Below are 13,318 nucleotides of genomic sequence, written 5' to 3'. Positions count from 1 at the left end.
AAAGGACGGAGCGGTCGGTAAAGATTCTACAAAGGGATAAAAGAAACTTGGCTTCTAAGAGCTCTAATGGGGAATCTACTGCGCTGTGCTCGAGGCCTTGCAGCTCATGTTTTCTAAATAATGTTGAAAGAGGATAACTAATCTGGTTATTAGTGCGTGGAAATGCAATCTACACTATCTGCATTATTGATTCTACAGTGTATGTGTGAACATAGCTCATAAAATAGTTAAAGCTCGGCTATAAAGTTGACATTGCTGACTCCGTTATGTTCCGCCTCTGGCTTAAACACATAAACCTCATTTCCCCCCGCTTGTACCTCCGCAGTGTTATGTATAGTTCTTCTTTATGTTCTATGTCTGTTTTTTTTTTTTTTTTTAGTTTGAAGCAAACTTGTGGTGGCTTGCTTCTCAGGGGGTGGTCTGATGTCTTTTCCTTCTGTGGCGCGCCGACATGTACTGTGCCGTTCTGAAGTAACAGGTGTTTCCCGGCGGGCTGGTCAGGGTGGGAATTGGTGATGAGTCCAACAATGGCAGTACAAAAAAGATTTTGCGATTTGGTGGTTGTGTTGACTGGAACGTTTTGGGAATGGGAACTCATGTCATTTGTACTTTCTAAACCCCAAAGTCTGCCTCAGGATTTGGCTCCAGATCGTTTACCCATGGTAGCTGATATTGAACGGATTGACAGTTTCTTGAGGGAGATGCTTTTCCGGTTATTGAAAAAATAAAAATAAAAATAAAAAATTAGAAAAAATAAAAAGACTAATGTTTTTGAAACATTTGATGTCCTTATTTAATTTTTCTGTCTGCAAAAAGCAGCAGATGGGAATGCACATCATTCATTCGAGGAAGGCTGTTTGGGTGCTCTGACTGCAGACAGAAATAAAGATTTTACGATGGCTGATATTTCAGCCGCTGTTCGTCAAATGATGATGACAAAATTCACAAAAAAGTAATAATTATAGTTATTGTGTATTCTGCATGTGGATGTCTTGATTTACCATCATTGTTATGTGACACAAATCATGGAATATGCTTTTAAGTTACTAAATATATCCATTTTCTCCAACATTAAAAAGCAATGACATCTTCAGAAAAGCACTATTTTTCACGACTTTTATTTTTTAATTATTTATTTTATTTATTTTTTTACTGCTTTGTCCAAAATATTCCGTGGTCCGCGGTGTCACGCGACGAATCCGGTGAGGCCGAGCAGCGAGATTAGTCCACGTGTTGTGAGGAGATCCAAAGCTACGGCAGAAGCTACAACCCTGAGAGCACTGTCAAGCCTGAAGACCGAATGGATTTAGCAAGTATGATGACAGAGAAGAGCTGGACAAAGGCTTCGCCGTACGCAAGATGTGTCAACTACGGGTGAAATATTGTGGAAAAAACACAAATCTCTGTAACCAGTGACAACGTTATTTTAAGTTTTAAGTAAAAATGTTCCAAAACTGAGATATCGCTAAAAGAATTGATATTAAATCAAATTAAAATCAAATCGGGACAGCAAACTAGATTCAATAATTAACTTGTTATACCATAGGTTTTGTACTATTAGTAGTCATTATTTTACCAGTATTAAGGGTTTTTATTTACAGATATCATGCTTGTGCAGTATCCATTTAAAAACTATTTAAGCAAATCACCTGCAGTGCTTCTCTGCGGCTTTTAAAGGGGCACAATGGGATTACTCAAATGTACTTTCTACTATATGCTTTCATTATTTTGGCAGATACAGCAGGGGGAAACTGAGTTCATGTGGTACCACATTACCCCCCACCCCCCTATATGCATTGTCCACCACTGGATAAAGAGAGGACAGTCAGCCACGTTTGAAATTTGTGTCCTTTGCTTAAAGTTTCGGGCCAGCAACGGGAGAGAAAATGCTACAAGCTGAAAGCGTGACAAAGCAAAGTGAGAAGAACAGTCGTAGGGATTCGGTCGGAGAGTACATACAGGGGAAAAAGACGCGACAGCACAAACACCTAAAGCCATCTCTAGAAGCCTCCGCTGCAGTGTCGGTGCACGAGAGCCCACTCTCTGCCACTCAGAGCCCCCCTCATTTGGAACATGGAATTGGAAATCGTGTCTGGATGTGGGTGAGCAGTGTGGCAGGCTGTCTTTGGGAGATGACGGGGGGGAGGGGGGGAGGACAGGCGGTGGCGGGTAAGTGGGTAAACTTTACCTTTGTTGACTTGGATGCCCATGGTTCTGCTGACTGTCTGGCTACATTCAAACTGGGACATGACAACGAGCATGCAACACAAGCCCCCAGTCAGCAAACAAAGGACACAAAACAGGAAACAAAACAAACAAACAAAAAAAGAAGCAAAAAACTGAAATCAATAAAATGTAGTAGTGAGGTAAAGAAAAGACATACACCGAGTGTGTGAATAAACTTAAATGACATGGAAATAAATGAAAAGTAACATTGAAAAGTGCAGGGGCAGACTGAGTGGATGCCAGAACATGAGAATTAATTTACAGTTATCAGTGGGCTTCGGGTCAGTGAACCAGAACTGGTCTATTTAAAGGCTTCTGTGTTTCTTTGTTCATTATTTTATTACATAATAAAGGTAATAATAGGATTCTAGATTGCCTATTCAGCACTGGCATAATTTATTAGCAGGCACAAAAATAGACCATGCATTGCCATCTTTAGCACCATTTACCCCCTTTAGCTGGGAAGGAATCTGTGTCACAAGTAATAAGGCCCTTCAAAGGAGCCAGATCTCGTGAATGTAGGGTAAATAAATTCCATTAGTGCATTACATCGCAAACAAACGAGCAATCAGACACACGGGCTTGGTGTGCTTCTGTCTAGGCGTGCGCAATCCACGGCCTGTAGAGAAGACAGATCCAGCTAGCGATTCGGACCTTTTCACCTCGCTTTAATTGGCCCAAGGACACTAAATGAGCTAAATTAGTGTTGTGCCTGTTGGCGCACGGAGCCAGCGTTAGGCCTGTTCCGCCTGGACTGCCCGTCCCCTCATTAGGAGCCGCTGATAGAGCCGGTGTGCTGGAGCCACACTCCACCAGTCCTCGGTTTTCACGGGCAATTTCAGTGGAGGGATGAAAACAGTTGATGAGTTTATACTCGGCGCGAGGAAGGGGGCAAGGAAATAATTAAAAACAAGCTAATGAGAGGAATTAATTATTCAATTAATGCCTCGAACGTGCCACCGAGGGGCTGGGTTTTGGAGGGAGAAACGGGAAAAACGAGGGAGCCAGCCGAGGAGAGGAAATGTCAGACTGCGAGGACGAATAGAGGGGAGCACGAGATATGAAGAGCAAGAAGAGGGGAGGACTTGCTTTATTGCTGGAATGTGAAATTGAAACCCCTCAGCTTAATGCCAGCAAATTGACTATCAGGACCTACGGGGGTTTGCAAGTGGCAGGCAAATTGCCCTCACTGAATCAACAAAAATTGGCTCTTTGTCATATGAAATTATACGTCTTCATTTTAGACGAGATGCCCTCAAAGCACGCACATTACCTCCGCTGCATTTCCATACAGCGGCCCGAAAGCATCGCCAGAATATCAAAACCAGCCACTAATACTAGCTGTGGATACAAAGGCACCACCCTTCCTCTCTCACCTCTCCTCCGTGGGGCAGGCTAATGAAGAAATCCTCTCCGACTACGCCACAATACATCTCCACATGTAACCTAATAGGCCAGGATTTCATCGTGGAATTCTCGCACACGCCCCCGGACCATTTGGGTTGATTTACTAATACATCTCTCGTAATAGAAAATTTGCTCGCCGTTTCTGCTCCGATCCGGCATCGGCGAAATCGTATCAAGTAGACTTATTTTCTTTGTCTCTCCCTTTCTCTCCTCCTCGCCGCATTCTGCACAACTCCTCGCCATCTATCCGGAGAGGGAAGCCAATCCACGCTTCATTTAATCAAGAACACAGCAGACGACGGGATGGAAATATATCCCATTTGAGAGCAAAAAAAAAAAAAAAATGCATCAGCCGAGCCATTATGCAGTGCAAATTCCCCCTCTGTCTCTCTCTCTTTCTCTCTGTCTCTCTCCCACTCTTACAGTCCATCCCACACACAGCGAGTCACATCGCTGCATCACTGGGCACCGCATGCAAATCTGTGTTATGACCTTCTGAACCCTGTGGAAAGCACAGAAAGTGACAGACTAACTCCACAGTGGCAGGGGCCAAGAAGCGCTCCTAAATCTAAACATTAGTGCAGACACTAATGCTAATACATACTGTGCTACATACAGATTGCCTCCTCTGTGTTTTTTTATTGTTGTTATTTTTTTTATTTTTTTTTTTGGTAACCCCTTTGACTCCATTTGTATCCGGCCACGGTTGCGGAATTCACAATGAGAACGGACTCAATCCATCTGCCAGCCATATGGCCCCTGCCCGAGCATCCACTGTACTTAAAACAGAGTAGGTTTGGAATTTCTTTTCTGCATTAGTAATGCCGTGAAGCCCACTTTGTATCCACTTCAAGTGGAGAGCAATACAAGTGTTATCAATGCGGGCATTATTCTCACACGGGGGCGGACAGCCGTGTGTACATACCGCATATCAAACAAAAAGCACTTGATTCCCGTTGTTTGGGGTCAAAATAATCTAGCATTGACGCGCAGCAACCTGTGAAACACCTGAAGCTACTTTTCAGAATGTCCAGTGGAAGCAGGAGGATCACAGCCTGCAACTGACCTTCATCACTTATGGTTTACCAGGTAGCCATTTGACTTGTAAGCTTTAAAAGGCACATGTGCTTTGTGCTTTTTTTTTTTTTGTCCTCAAAAAATAGCAATACGTAACAGAAAGTGATATTTACATTTATTTCCCACCTAGTACAGACAGACAAGGTGTTTTTCAGCGCTGAGGTTAATGAGGAGGCGTCACAGCCTCTAGCTATTCCGTGTAGCAAATGTGAAATTGCCAGTTACTGAGTGACACAGAACTAAGAGATGAGGAGGAGTTTGAAGCAAGTGGATTCTATCTGTTATGGCACCCGTCTAGCTGAGACCACTTTAAGCCCACTGCACTTACACAGAAAAATTGGATAAGATGTGAAAGTTGAAAACAACAAAGCAAACAACAACAACAAAAAAAACATGTCTCTTACATTTTCTGATATCCACTCATCTCCTCAACACAGCAAACACAGAGATCCTACCTTTCCAGAGTAAAACGGATCAGGTCTCCTGTGACCCATGTGGTATTTCTGAGAGTCTCTCAGAAGCACCCATACAAAGTGCACAGTGTTTGGACCCTTTTTAGTGCCAATGAGCTAGTTTATGGACAGAATATCATGGTTTATGAGGTGATTAGAAACCGGTTTGGATGGGCCATTGTCTTTATGAACTGATTTATCACTTGGTTAGGGTGTTTATAACTCAGGCACTGAAATGGACACAATGACTGTATGGGTTGTTACACCACAAACAAAAAAAAATAAATTAAAATGTTCACTAAATAAAAAAAATATCCAGTCCTGAATTAGACCGCCATACGAATCCCTCTCTCCTGGTATTGTTGTTCCAAGTTGTGTGTTTCCGCAGGAATTTGCATGGGGGTTAATAAAGGCAGGGGAATTAGCATTCATTACCTGAATGCTAACGCACAAGGGATGGAAGGTATGATGCACACCACCACATCACTAATATTAAGGTTCATCAAATACACTCACTTCACGATGAGGCAGCACTGACAAGGTAGTAGACGAGCAGCTACATGAAGTGAATTTATAGTTTGTCACTGTTTGTGTTACTTTGATTGGAAAGAATTGAAGAAGTTGTTCCACTGAAGTACCATGACCTGAATGAATGCTGCCTTCAAGCGGAACTCATGAGCTCCTAGTTACGACATGGAAAGTAGTGCACACAAAAAGATATGTTTTCAAGTATTAACATCAGCTGTAAGTTATGAGAACACCATTGTCATGCAGCTTTCTAGAAGCCACAGAGGAAGTTGACCAGACTGGGTGATGGAAGGAGGAAGTTAAAGGGCATAATTAAAGCATAAAGCCATTTGGAATATCAACATTTCTTCAGTTGTTTTAGAAAATTAGGAAGAGAACACTCTGATCAAGTCCAATACAAAGTGCAATACACCAAAGTACAGGTTGTGAATGTATATGAACAAGAGTTCATATACACTTTATACTGCAAACATGACCCCATTTGAAGGCAGCGATACCATTTGGTCAGCACCCTTAGCTACCGAGCCGAGCCTGTCAAGCTTTTCACTTGCACACATGCACAACATAGTAATAACAGGGGCGGAGTTACTTTAAATGCTCTTTATTCTAGCTAAATTATGCACTTAATATGCACAAAGAATATTATACTAGTCTAAAACAGCATGTTCAACATATTCAGCTTCAGTTAGATTTAGTTCTGCCTAGTATTTGTTTGAGTATAATAAGGATGAATATAGGTTGCGTTCCCTTGTACTGGAACTCCTGTTTGGGTACTTAGCCAAAACACTGAGCTGAAATAAAGTGTATTTACACTTCTGGCAATAAAAGGGAAAGTGTTTTTAGAATGAGGATTAAGTGATGCGTTTGGCAAACTTAACTCTGTCTCGGATGATATCGGCTGGAAAGAACAGTCCAAGGAGGATCAGGGCGGCTACACTTAGCTTAAACTCTGATAGCATGAAGGATCAGCCTTTTTTTGATTGAACGTTTACCTTCCGAACAAAATATTACTTTTTAGTTTAAAGTAAGGCTTAATTATTGCACATGCTGAGTTAGTTAGCTGCACATGCTAATGATTCTGCTTCATGTTACATGAAAATACAGTGGCAGAACAAACAGTGACAAACTATGAGATTCATACTGTTACATATAGCGCTTCAGTCCAGGCCTGCTTTCGCATTAAGAGGGGCTCTACTGCATGGGGTTTATGTGGGGTTTAGTATGTCTTACGTTGACTTTCTTTGTAAACAACGGATGTTCTGCACGCTAGCGATGGCTCTGTGTTGTGCCTCGGTGGTGGGGGAGGGGGGACCTGTGGTGGATGAACGCCACGTGGTGGTTAGAAGGGTTAAAGGCTATTTAGACTTCTGGTTAATATACCGTTTAGGCACTTTAAAGGAGAGAGAAGCCTGACAAAGTCAGGGGGTTAATGAGTTTTCGAGGTACGGCTTCAGGTAGATGACTCATCACTAGGCAGGTACAAGGGAGTGATGTGAATATGAACATACTTCCACTTGCTTTCTCTGCACCTGCCTATCCTCCTGCATCATTAAAAGGTGAGACACTCAGTAGTGTTTCTCCTTAAGCGACAAAGTCAATTGGCAATATGGAGTTAAGAGGGAGTTTCAACTTCCACAGTTCTTTGGGTGTCCATCCGTGAGCAGATAACCCAATGATATGCAGTTATGCTAGCAATTAAACCACTCATGTAGTATATGTGGAAATCACTATCAGTGTCTGTCATATGACACAGAAATGAGGTTATTAAAGTTATTATGAAACGATTATATCATTACTGATGCCCTAATTGTCTCTTAAACACAGTTTAATGTGCTCCAGACACGGACAGTGCAGCACAGTGATGTCAAACATAAAAAAACAGATAAACACACAAGGAACAAGTTGACAGCCACACACGTAGGCACTTGAATATGTGAGTGTATGAACACGCACACCCACACACACACACAGGCACACACCCTTCTCATCTCCATAATTACTGTATAGTCAGCATGTCCGTGTCTGGGGGTGACTCTCAAAGTGAGATGTTGACAACAGCAGAGCTGAACTCAAGCTGGGACCCGTCAAAAGGCCTGACGCTGATAGCATTATCCATGTAATTATTCACAGTTAAGTGAACTGCCTACTTACTTTTAACATAATGGATTTGGATGAGTAAGTCCTATCTAGGCCGCCCTTCCGTTTCATAATTTGCATGACGTCACTAACTCTGAGGAAATGTGTGCTCCAGTTTGTCTTAATTAGTTTAAATGCTGCGGATGTATTATTTGTAGCTGGCCTTTCATTTCTTTTACATCTGGGCACAATCTCAAAGCACACCTGAGCTCCCTCCGAAGCGCATTAGCATGCCGCACCTCGCCTGTTAAGGACCGCAGACTTCTAATATACGGCTCATGCCTTTGCAAGCAGCCTGCCATTTTTCTTCTCTTCCATAAAATATTTGCCTGGCGTGAGTGATTGGGGAGCCGGCCAACGCTTCTGAAAATCTTGATCAAGACGTTGAGCAAATGAGAAGTGAAGCAGGAGGCTGGTCGGCCTGGCATTAGGAAATGGCAGCGTGTTCGTGTGTGAGTGTGTACATTGTGTGTGTGACTACATGGCATGGGGAATATGGGGGATGTCAGACCAGCCTCTGTTCCTACTACCGGTGGTGTAAATTAGATGTGAAGCAGCATGCCGTCGATGCCAGGGGAAAGTACACCTATCAAGGCTGGCTAGCTCATCATGGCTCCACGCACTGATGCTCAGCAGATGAGTGGAGTGTGCGAGCGAGTGCGCGCGTGTTTAAATCTTAATGAAAGTGGCCCTCTGAAGGTCAGTGCGGAGCAAGCAGGGACTCTTTCGTCTGCTGCTAATGGCGTATTAATGATTCAAAGATGCTTCTGTGTCTCATGCGCACAGGTGCCCACCCAAGCGCCCCGCAGACACACGCACGCACACTTCACCACCCACGCAGGCACATGGACATGAAAAGACATACCCACACAGGCACATGGACGTGAAAAGACATACACTACACAGAAAATGATACAAACACATTAGACAGTTCGACACATGCACAGACAAAGTACTTGTTTGCATAGGCAGACATGTTGGCTTTCTCAGCAATTCATTACGCTAAGGTGGTTTAGTAAGAGTGACGAATAGTTTCACAGGTCTTAAATTGCAGTATTTGGATTTCATTAACCCACTGGTGATTGATTATCCCTCCGCTAACACCTCATGTGATCAGCTTTTTTTTTTTTTTTGATTGGTATTTAATAAGGCGCAGAACCACAAGTGAAAATGGATTAAGTTCAGGCCAATTACATCAGGTGTAAAATTTACCGTATGAAAGATGGAGTGGAATGCGCCTCTGAAGAAGTATTTATGAGGTAGTTATTGTTCGCTTCTTCACGGTTGCGATAACAAGCACAGCAGTGAATTAATCAAATGGCAATGAAAACGTATACAGCATTAACATTACATTCAAATTCCCTTGTTAGAGCAGCACACTGTTTTCATTTCTAAAGAAGCAATTTGGCTTGAAAAGACACCATAATGAATACAAACGCTTTTACACATACCTCATGTTTGCAAATGACTGGGAGCTTTGCTCCGAATTTTTATGACTGTAATTTTCTGAAAGATGCATTTACGAGCAAACACAAAGTCATCGTAGTGCTGACATTGTTTAGTCAGTGCAAGCCACTTTCTGTGAAGCGTATTACTGCAATTTTGATCATTATTTGCATTTGGGTAGCAAGTGTTACAGGGGTGGGGTTTAAGGATTGTGACAAAGTGCTGGAGGGAGTGGGGGTGCATGGGTACGGCGTGCTCCCGTCCCGCTTCTGGGCAATGGTCTTACCTTGAATGAGGACATGGCTGGGTCCCTGCTATACCTGTCTATGGTGTGGAACTTGGACGAGTGGTTGAGCTCATGGTATAGCTCAGAATGTCTTTTGCGAGTGTGCATCACTTTCTGGAAGGGAAAAAAAGGAAGGGACAGCAAAAATGAAGCAAATAGAAACAAAAGCAAAAGGGATGGAGGGGTAGGGACAATGTAAGGGCAGGCAGGAGAATGGGAATGGGTATAAATGCCGAGGAACTGCAGTGATGGCAGCCATGAAAAGGGTTGGTTAGAAAGGGATGCCGACAGATCTATCGATTGCTGGCTCATGCTCATCCATCATCCACTTCCTCAGTCTTTAAGAATTTGGCAACTGGGAGTGCTGCAGAGGAGTCCCTTGAAGGAAAATTTGGAGAAAATGACTGACAAAAGGGCCATTGTTACTGACTAGTGCCTACAAACTGGTGGTCCTGTTACCTCGGGATTTTGTCAAACTCATTAAATGTCTAACGGACTGGCGGGAATTTAACTCTTAATTTAACCCCACTGAAAGGATATTTGACATGAACTGCCTCCTGTGTGTTCTGAATATGTCTGTCTCATAGGCAGCTAAATCCAGATCTGTAATTGTCTGACAGCAAACTGCATTTGTCAGTGCCACTGCTGTCTCTCCGTGCTAATGGGCAGGAGCTGGAGCTGCTCGGCAAGAGCTAATCGTCAAAGCAGCTTGTGAGGTTGAAAGTGACACAGGGGCAAGATGCCAGCACTCACACCCGCACACTTACCGGCCAGAACTGGCGCTTAGCACTAGGTCCAATTACCTCAGAGTGGGCACCCTCATCTCTGCTCAGCTAGGAAGGTGATACTATCTCCTGGCTATGTGTCTTTCTTGCAGGTTTAGGCATTCACACTTCAAATGTGACCTGGATATATTACAGCCTACAAATGATGATCATCAGGTGAAAGTCCTCACATGCAAAATAGAGAAGGCTTCGTGAACAACCCATAAACAACCTGGAATCAAAAGTCAAGATATCTCAACTTCTGCTGCAGAGATTCCTCTTGCAAGCTCCTAAACTTGAAGTGCAATATTTAATCTGTAGGGTCCCCTTCGAGTTTTCAGTCTTTTCTGCCAAAAGACTATTGCTTAACAGTGTGGGAGAAGCCCGAACTTTTTGGGGGATAGCTGTTCTGGGGTCAATCCGTTGGGAACTGATTATCTAATCTAATTGATTGGGTAGGTTTTATACGGTAATAGACAGAACAGTAATAGCGAAGTAGCCATACCTGTCATGGATTTTTTTATTTCTCCCTATCAGTTGAAATTTGCCTCATAATGAAATGCCAGTGGCCAGACTCGTATTCTGCTTGAGTGCTCATTGAGTTTGGCTACGCAAAGGTAATAGCCTAATTAGGTTTCAAACATTTTGTAGTTAAAGCATACAATGTAAAAGAGAAGGATAACTCAGTGAAATGAAATAAAACAAAATGGATTTACCCTGCCTCATATAAGTGTACATATTCCTGTTTTAGTCGTTCTTCTATGCCTACCTCTTTCTCAAAAGTTTCTAGTCAGTTGATGAGAAAAGACTTGATTTCAAGGAGAGCCAGCCTCCTTGCTCATGCAGGGGCCACAGGTGACTCTCGGGCAAATTTGCCAGATAAGTAAAATGATCAGCCATAATAACAGTTAGTAGCTCATCATCACTCATTCCCTCTGCATAAATTACATCTCTGGGTGGTGCGAAGTGAATTTCCAGTCTTTATAGCGGCCCAAATCAAATGGAGGTCTCCCGAAAAGGCGGCAATGTAAATATTGCATTTTACTGTCGAGGGATCTTTGCAAGAGACTGGAGATTCGCAGGACACCAACTGACACAAACATACTCACGCACACTGTCACCTCCGTCCAACAGATATAACCAGCAAATCAACTGTGGCCACATACTCTACGTGTCAACTCTGAACTGAATTACTAGTGTTCATCTAGACACAAGAAGCACTCTACTTTGCTGTTTCTTCAACCAGGACCCAACGATGATGTGGCAGCCGTGTCCCATTTAATTGTACATGTTGGTGGGTTGTTTTTGTTTTCATGATTACTTTTCTCATAAGCCTATTCAATAAGACAAACAGTAGATAGGGGGAAGCTTTAAAGCCCATTGTTGGAGAAACAGCATACTATGTGAGACAGGTCCAAAAACAGTTCTTGTTCTAAGTGCAAGGGAGACACAGGGAGGGGTGTAGCAATGCTTTTTGCTCCTCTATGCGTTACTCAAGTCCTGGCAGAAGCACAAGAAAGCAGAGACAGGCTGATGACAGGGGATGAGGTCCGAGATCTTACCTCAAAGTCCAGCTCAGAGTACCGTACTCTTTTCCTCTGGAAGAGGAGGGGGCAGGGGGAGAGAAGAAAGCATCAATGACCAACCCTCGACCAACTATTGAACTGTCTCAATCTCTTTGAGGAGATCTTTCAGTGGCAACTTTCAGGAACAGGAAGAGGGCTAATGTGCACTGGCCGCCTAGCGCGATACAGATATCCTTACAAATGTCACGGGAAAAAGGAAATTATTCAGTCTATTTCAACGTAATGAGATTAGCGGAGTGGAATAACCCCGAATTACAATGAAATAATCATTTCTCGGCTCGCGCACTCTCAAATACAATCGTTACCCTGTACATAAATCATCCTCTTTGCTATTTTGGGAGAATTTGCGGGAGACATTCCGATTAAAAGAACTGCAACGAATATATGAGAAGACGGTTTTCATCCTCTAGTCTTGTTAGGACCCTACGGCTTTCCTCCTAAGTGCCTCGGTAGTTATACCAAGTGCCACACAAGCCACTGATTTAACAGCTGCAGACATTTCCAACTCATCTTGCCTTGACGTTGCACCGAATTGCATTCCATCTCTGACTCCCTATCTGGCTCTCGCTGTCTGCCACATTTACATTTGGCAGGGAGTGGAGCTGCTCTCCACAGTTAGTTAAAAGTTATATTCATTCTCTGAAAGGGCAGAGTTGCTGATCTGATGCTGCGGTGGCCAAGGTTTTAAAATGTAACGGGATGCAAACAGATTAAGAGTAGAGAGTTTCTCTCCGAGACGTGCTGTCCATTTTGTGAATTCCCCCGTTTCTACAAGTAAAACTTCATCACCGTCCTCCTATAGAGGTGATCCTTACCTTAAACAGAGAAATTCCGTGACTGAGTTAGCGTTGTAATAATGGTGGACACACGGCATGCATATACACGTGTGCAGTATATTGCATGATTAGGTGGGGACACACATGAAGCAGTCATCGACTCACTCGTACAAAATTCATACGGAATCCTTTCTTCCTGTGATTGCTGGTTGCGATGGCACGATGATCCTTAAGTAGTATCCAGTCACACAGTGGTTTGTAATTTGTTTGCACACATGTACAGTTTCTTGTAAGGTTTCTAAATCGCGATGAAAGGTTAATACGCCCTGTGAACCCTTTTCACGCTTCGACTTGAACATTTGGAGTTCAGTTTTACAAGCTCCTAAGTAAAAATCAACAGTGAAATGAGCCTTATGAGTACATTTACGTGATCCCGCCATTATGCGTCACCATGTTTGAATTGGGGGGTAAAACACTGCTGTGATTTAATCTTGAGAGGCACGCTCTGACATCCATCTCCAAATCAAGCATATTCAAACAGGGTGAAATTACAGCAGTAAATTACATCCTGCAGGTTTCTCTGCAGGTTTTTTTTTTTTCTTTTTTGGGGGGTATTCATGAGTGCACTCTTCTG

The 13,318-nt window shown here is 43.0% G+C and overlaps 1 protein-coding gene across 1 annotated transcript in view; it reads right to left on the bottom strand.

The window, feature by feature from the left end:
- The window catches only part of adgrb2 (adhesion G protein-coupled receptor B2), a 145,604-nt gene that overhangs the window by 3,305 nt on the left and 128,981 nt on the right, over nt 1–13,318 (bottom strand). The window contains exons 32-33 of the mRNA XM_084563382.1: nt 11,885–11,920; nt 9,559–9,672 (exon numbers count right to left, since the gene is read on the bottom strand). Of these exons, the coding sequence (XP_084419508.1) occupies nt 9,559–9,672; nt 11,885–11,920 (150 nt within the window). The remainder of the gene's footprint in view (nt 1–9,558; nt 9,673–11,884; nt 11,921–13,318) is intronic.

Source organism: Chelon labrosus (genome assembly GCF_963514085.1).
Source record: "Chelon labrosus genome assembly, chromosome: 16".
Classification (NCBI taxonomy): Eukaryota; Metazoa; Chordata; class Actinopteri; order Mugiliformes; family Mugilidae; genus Chelon; species Chelon labrosus.
Note: the sequence above shows the minus strand (reverse complement) of the source record. Positions and strands in the feature narration are given on the sequence as shown.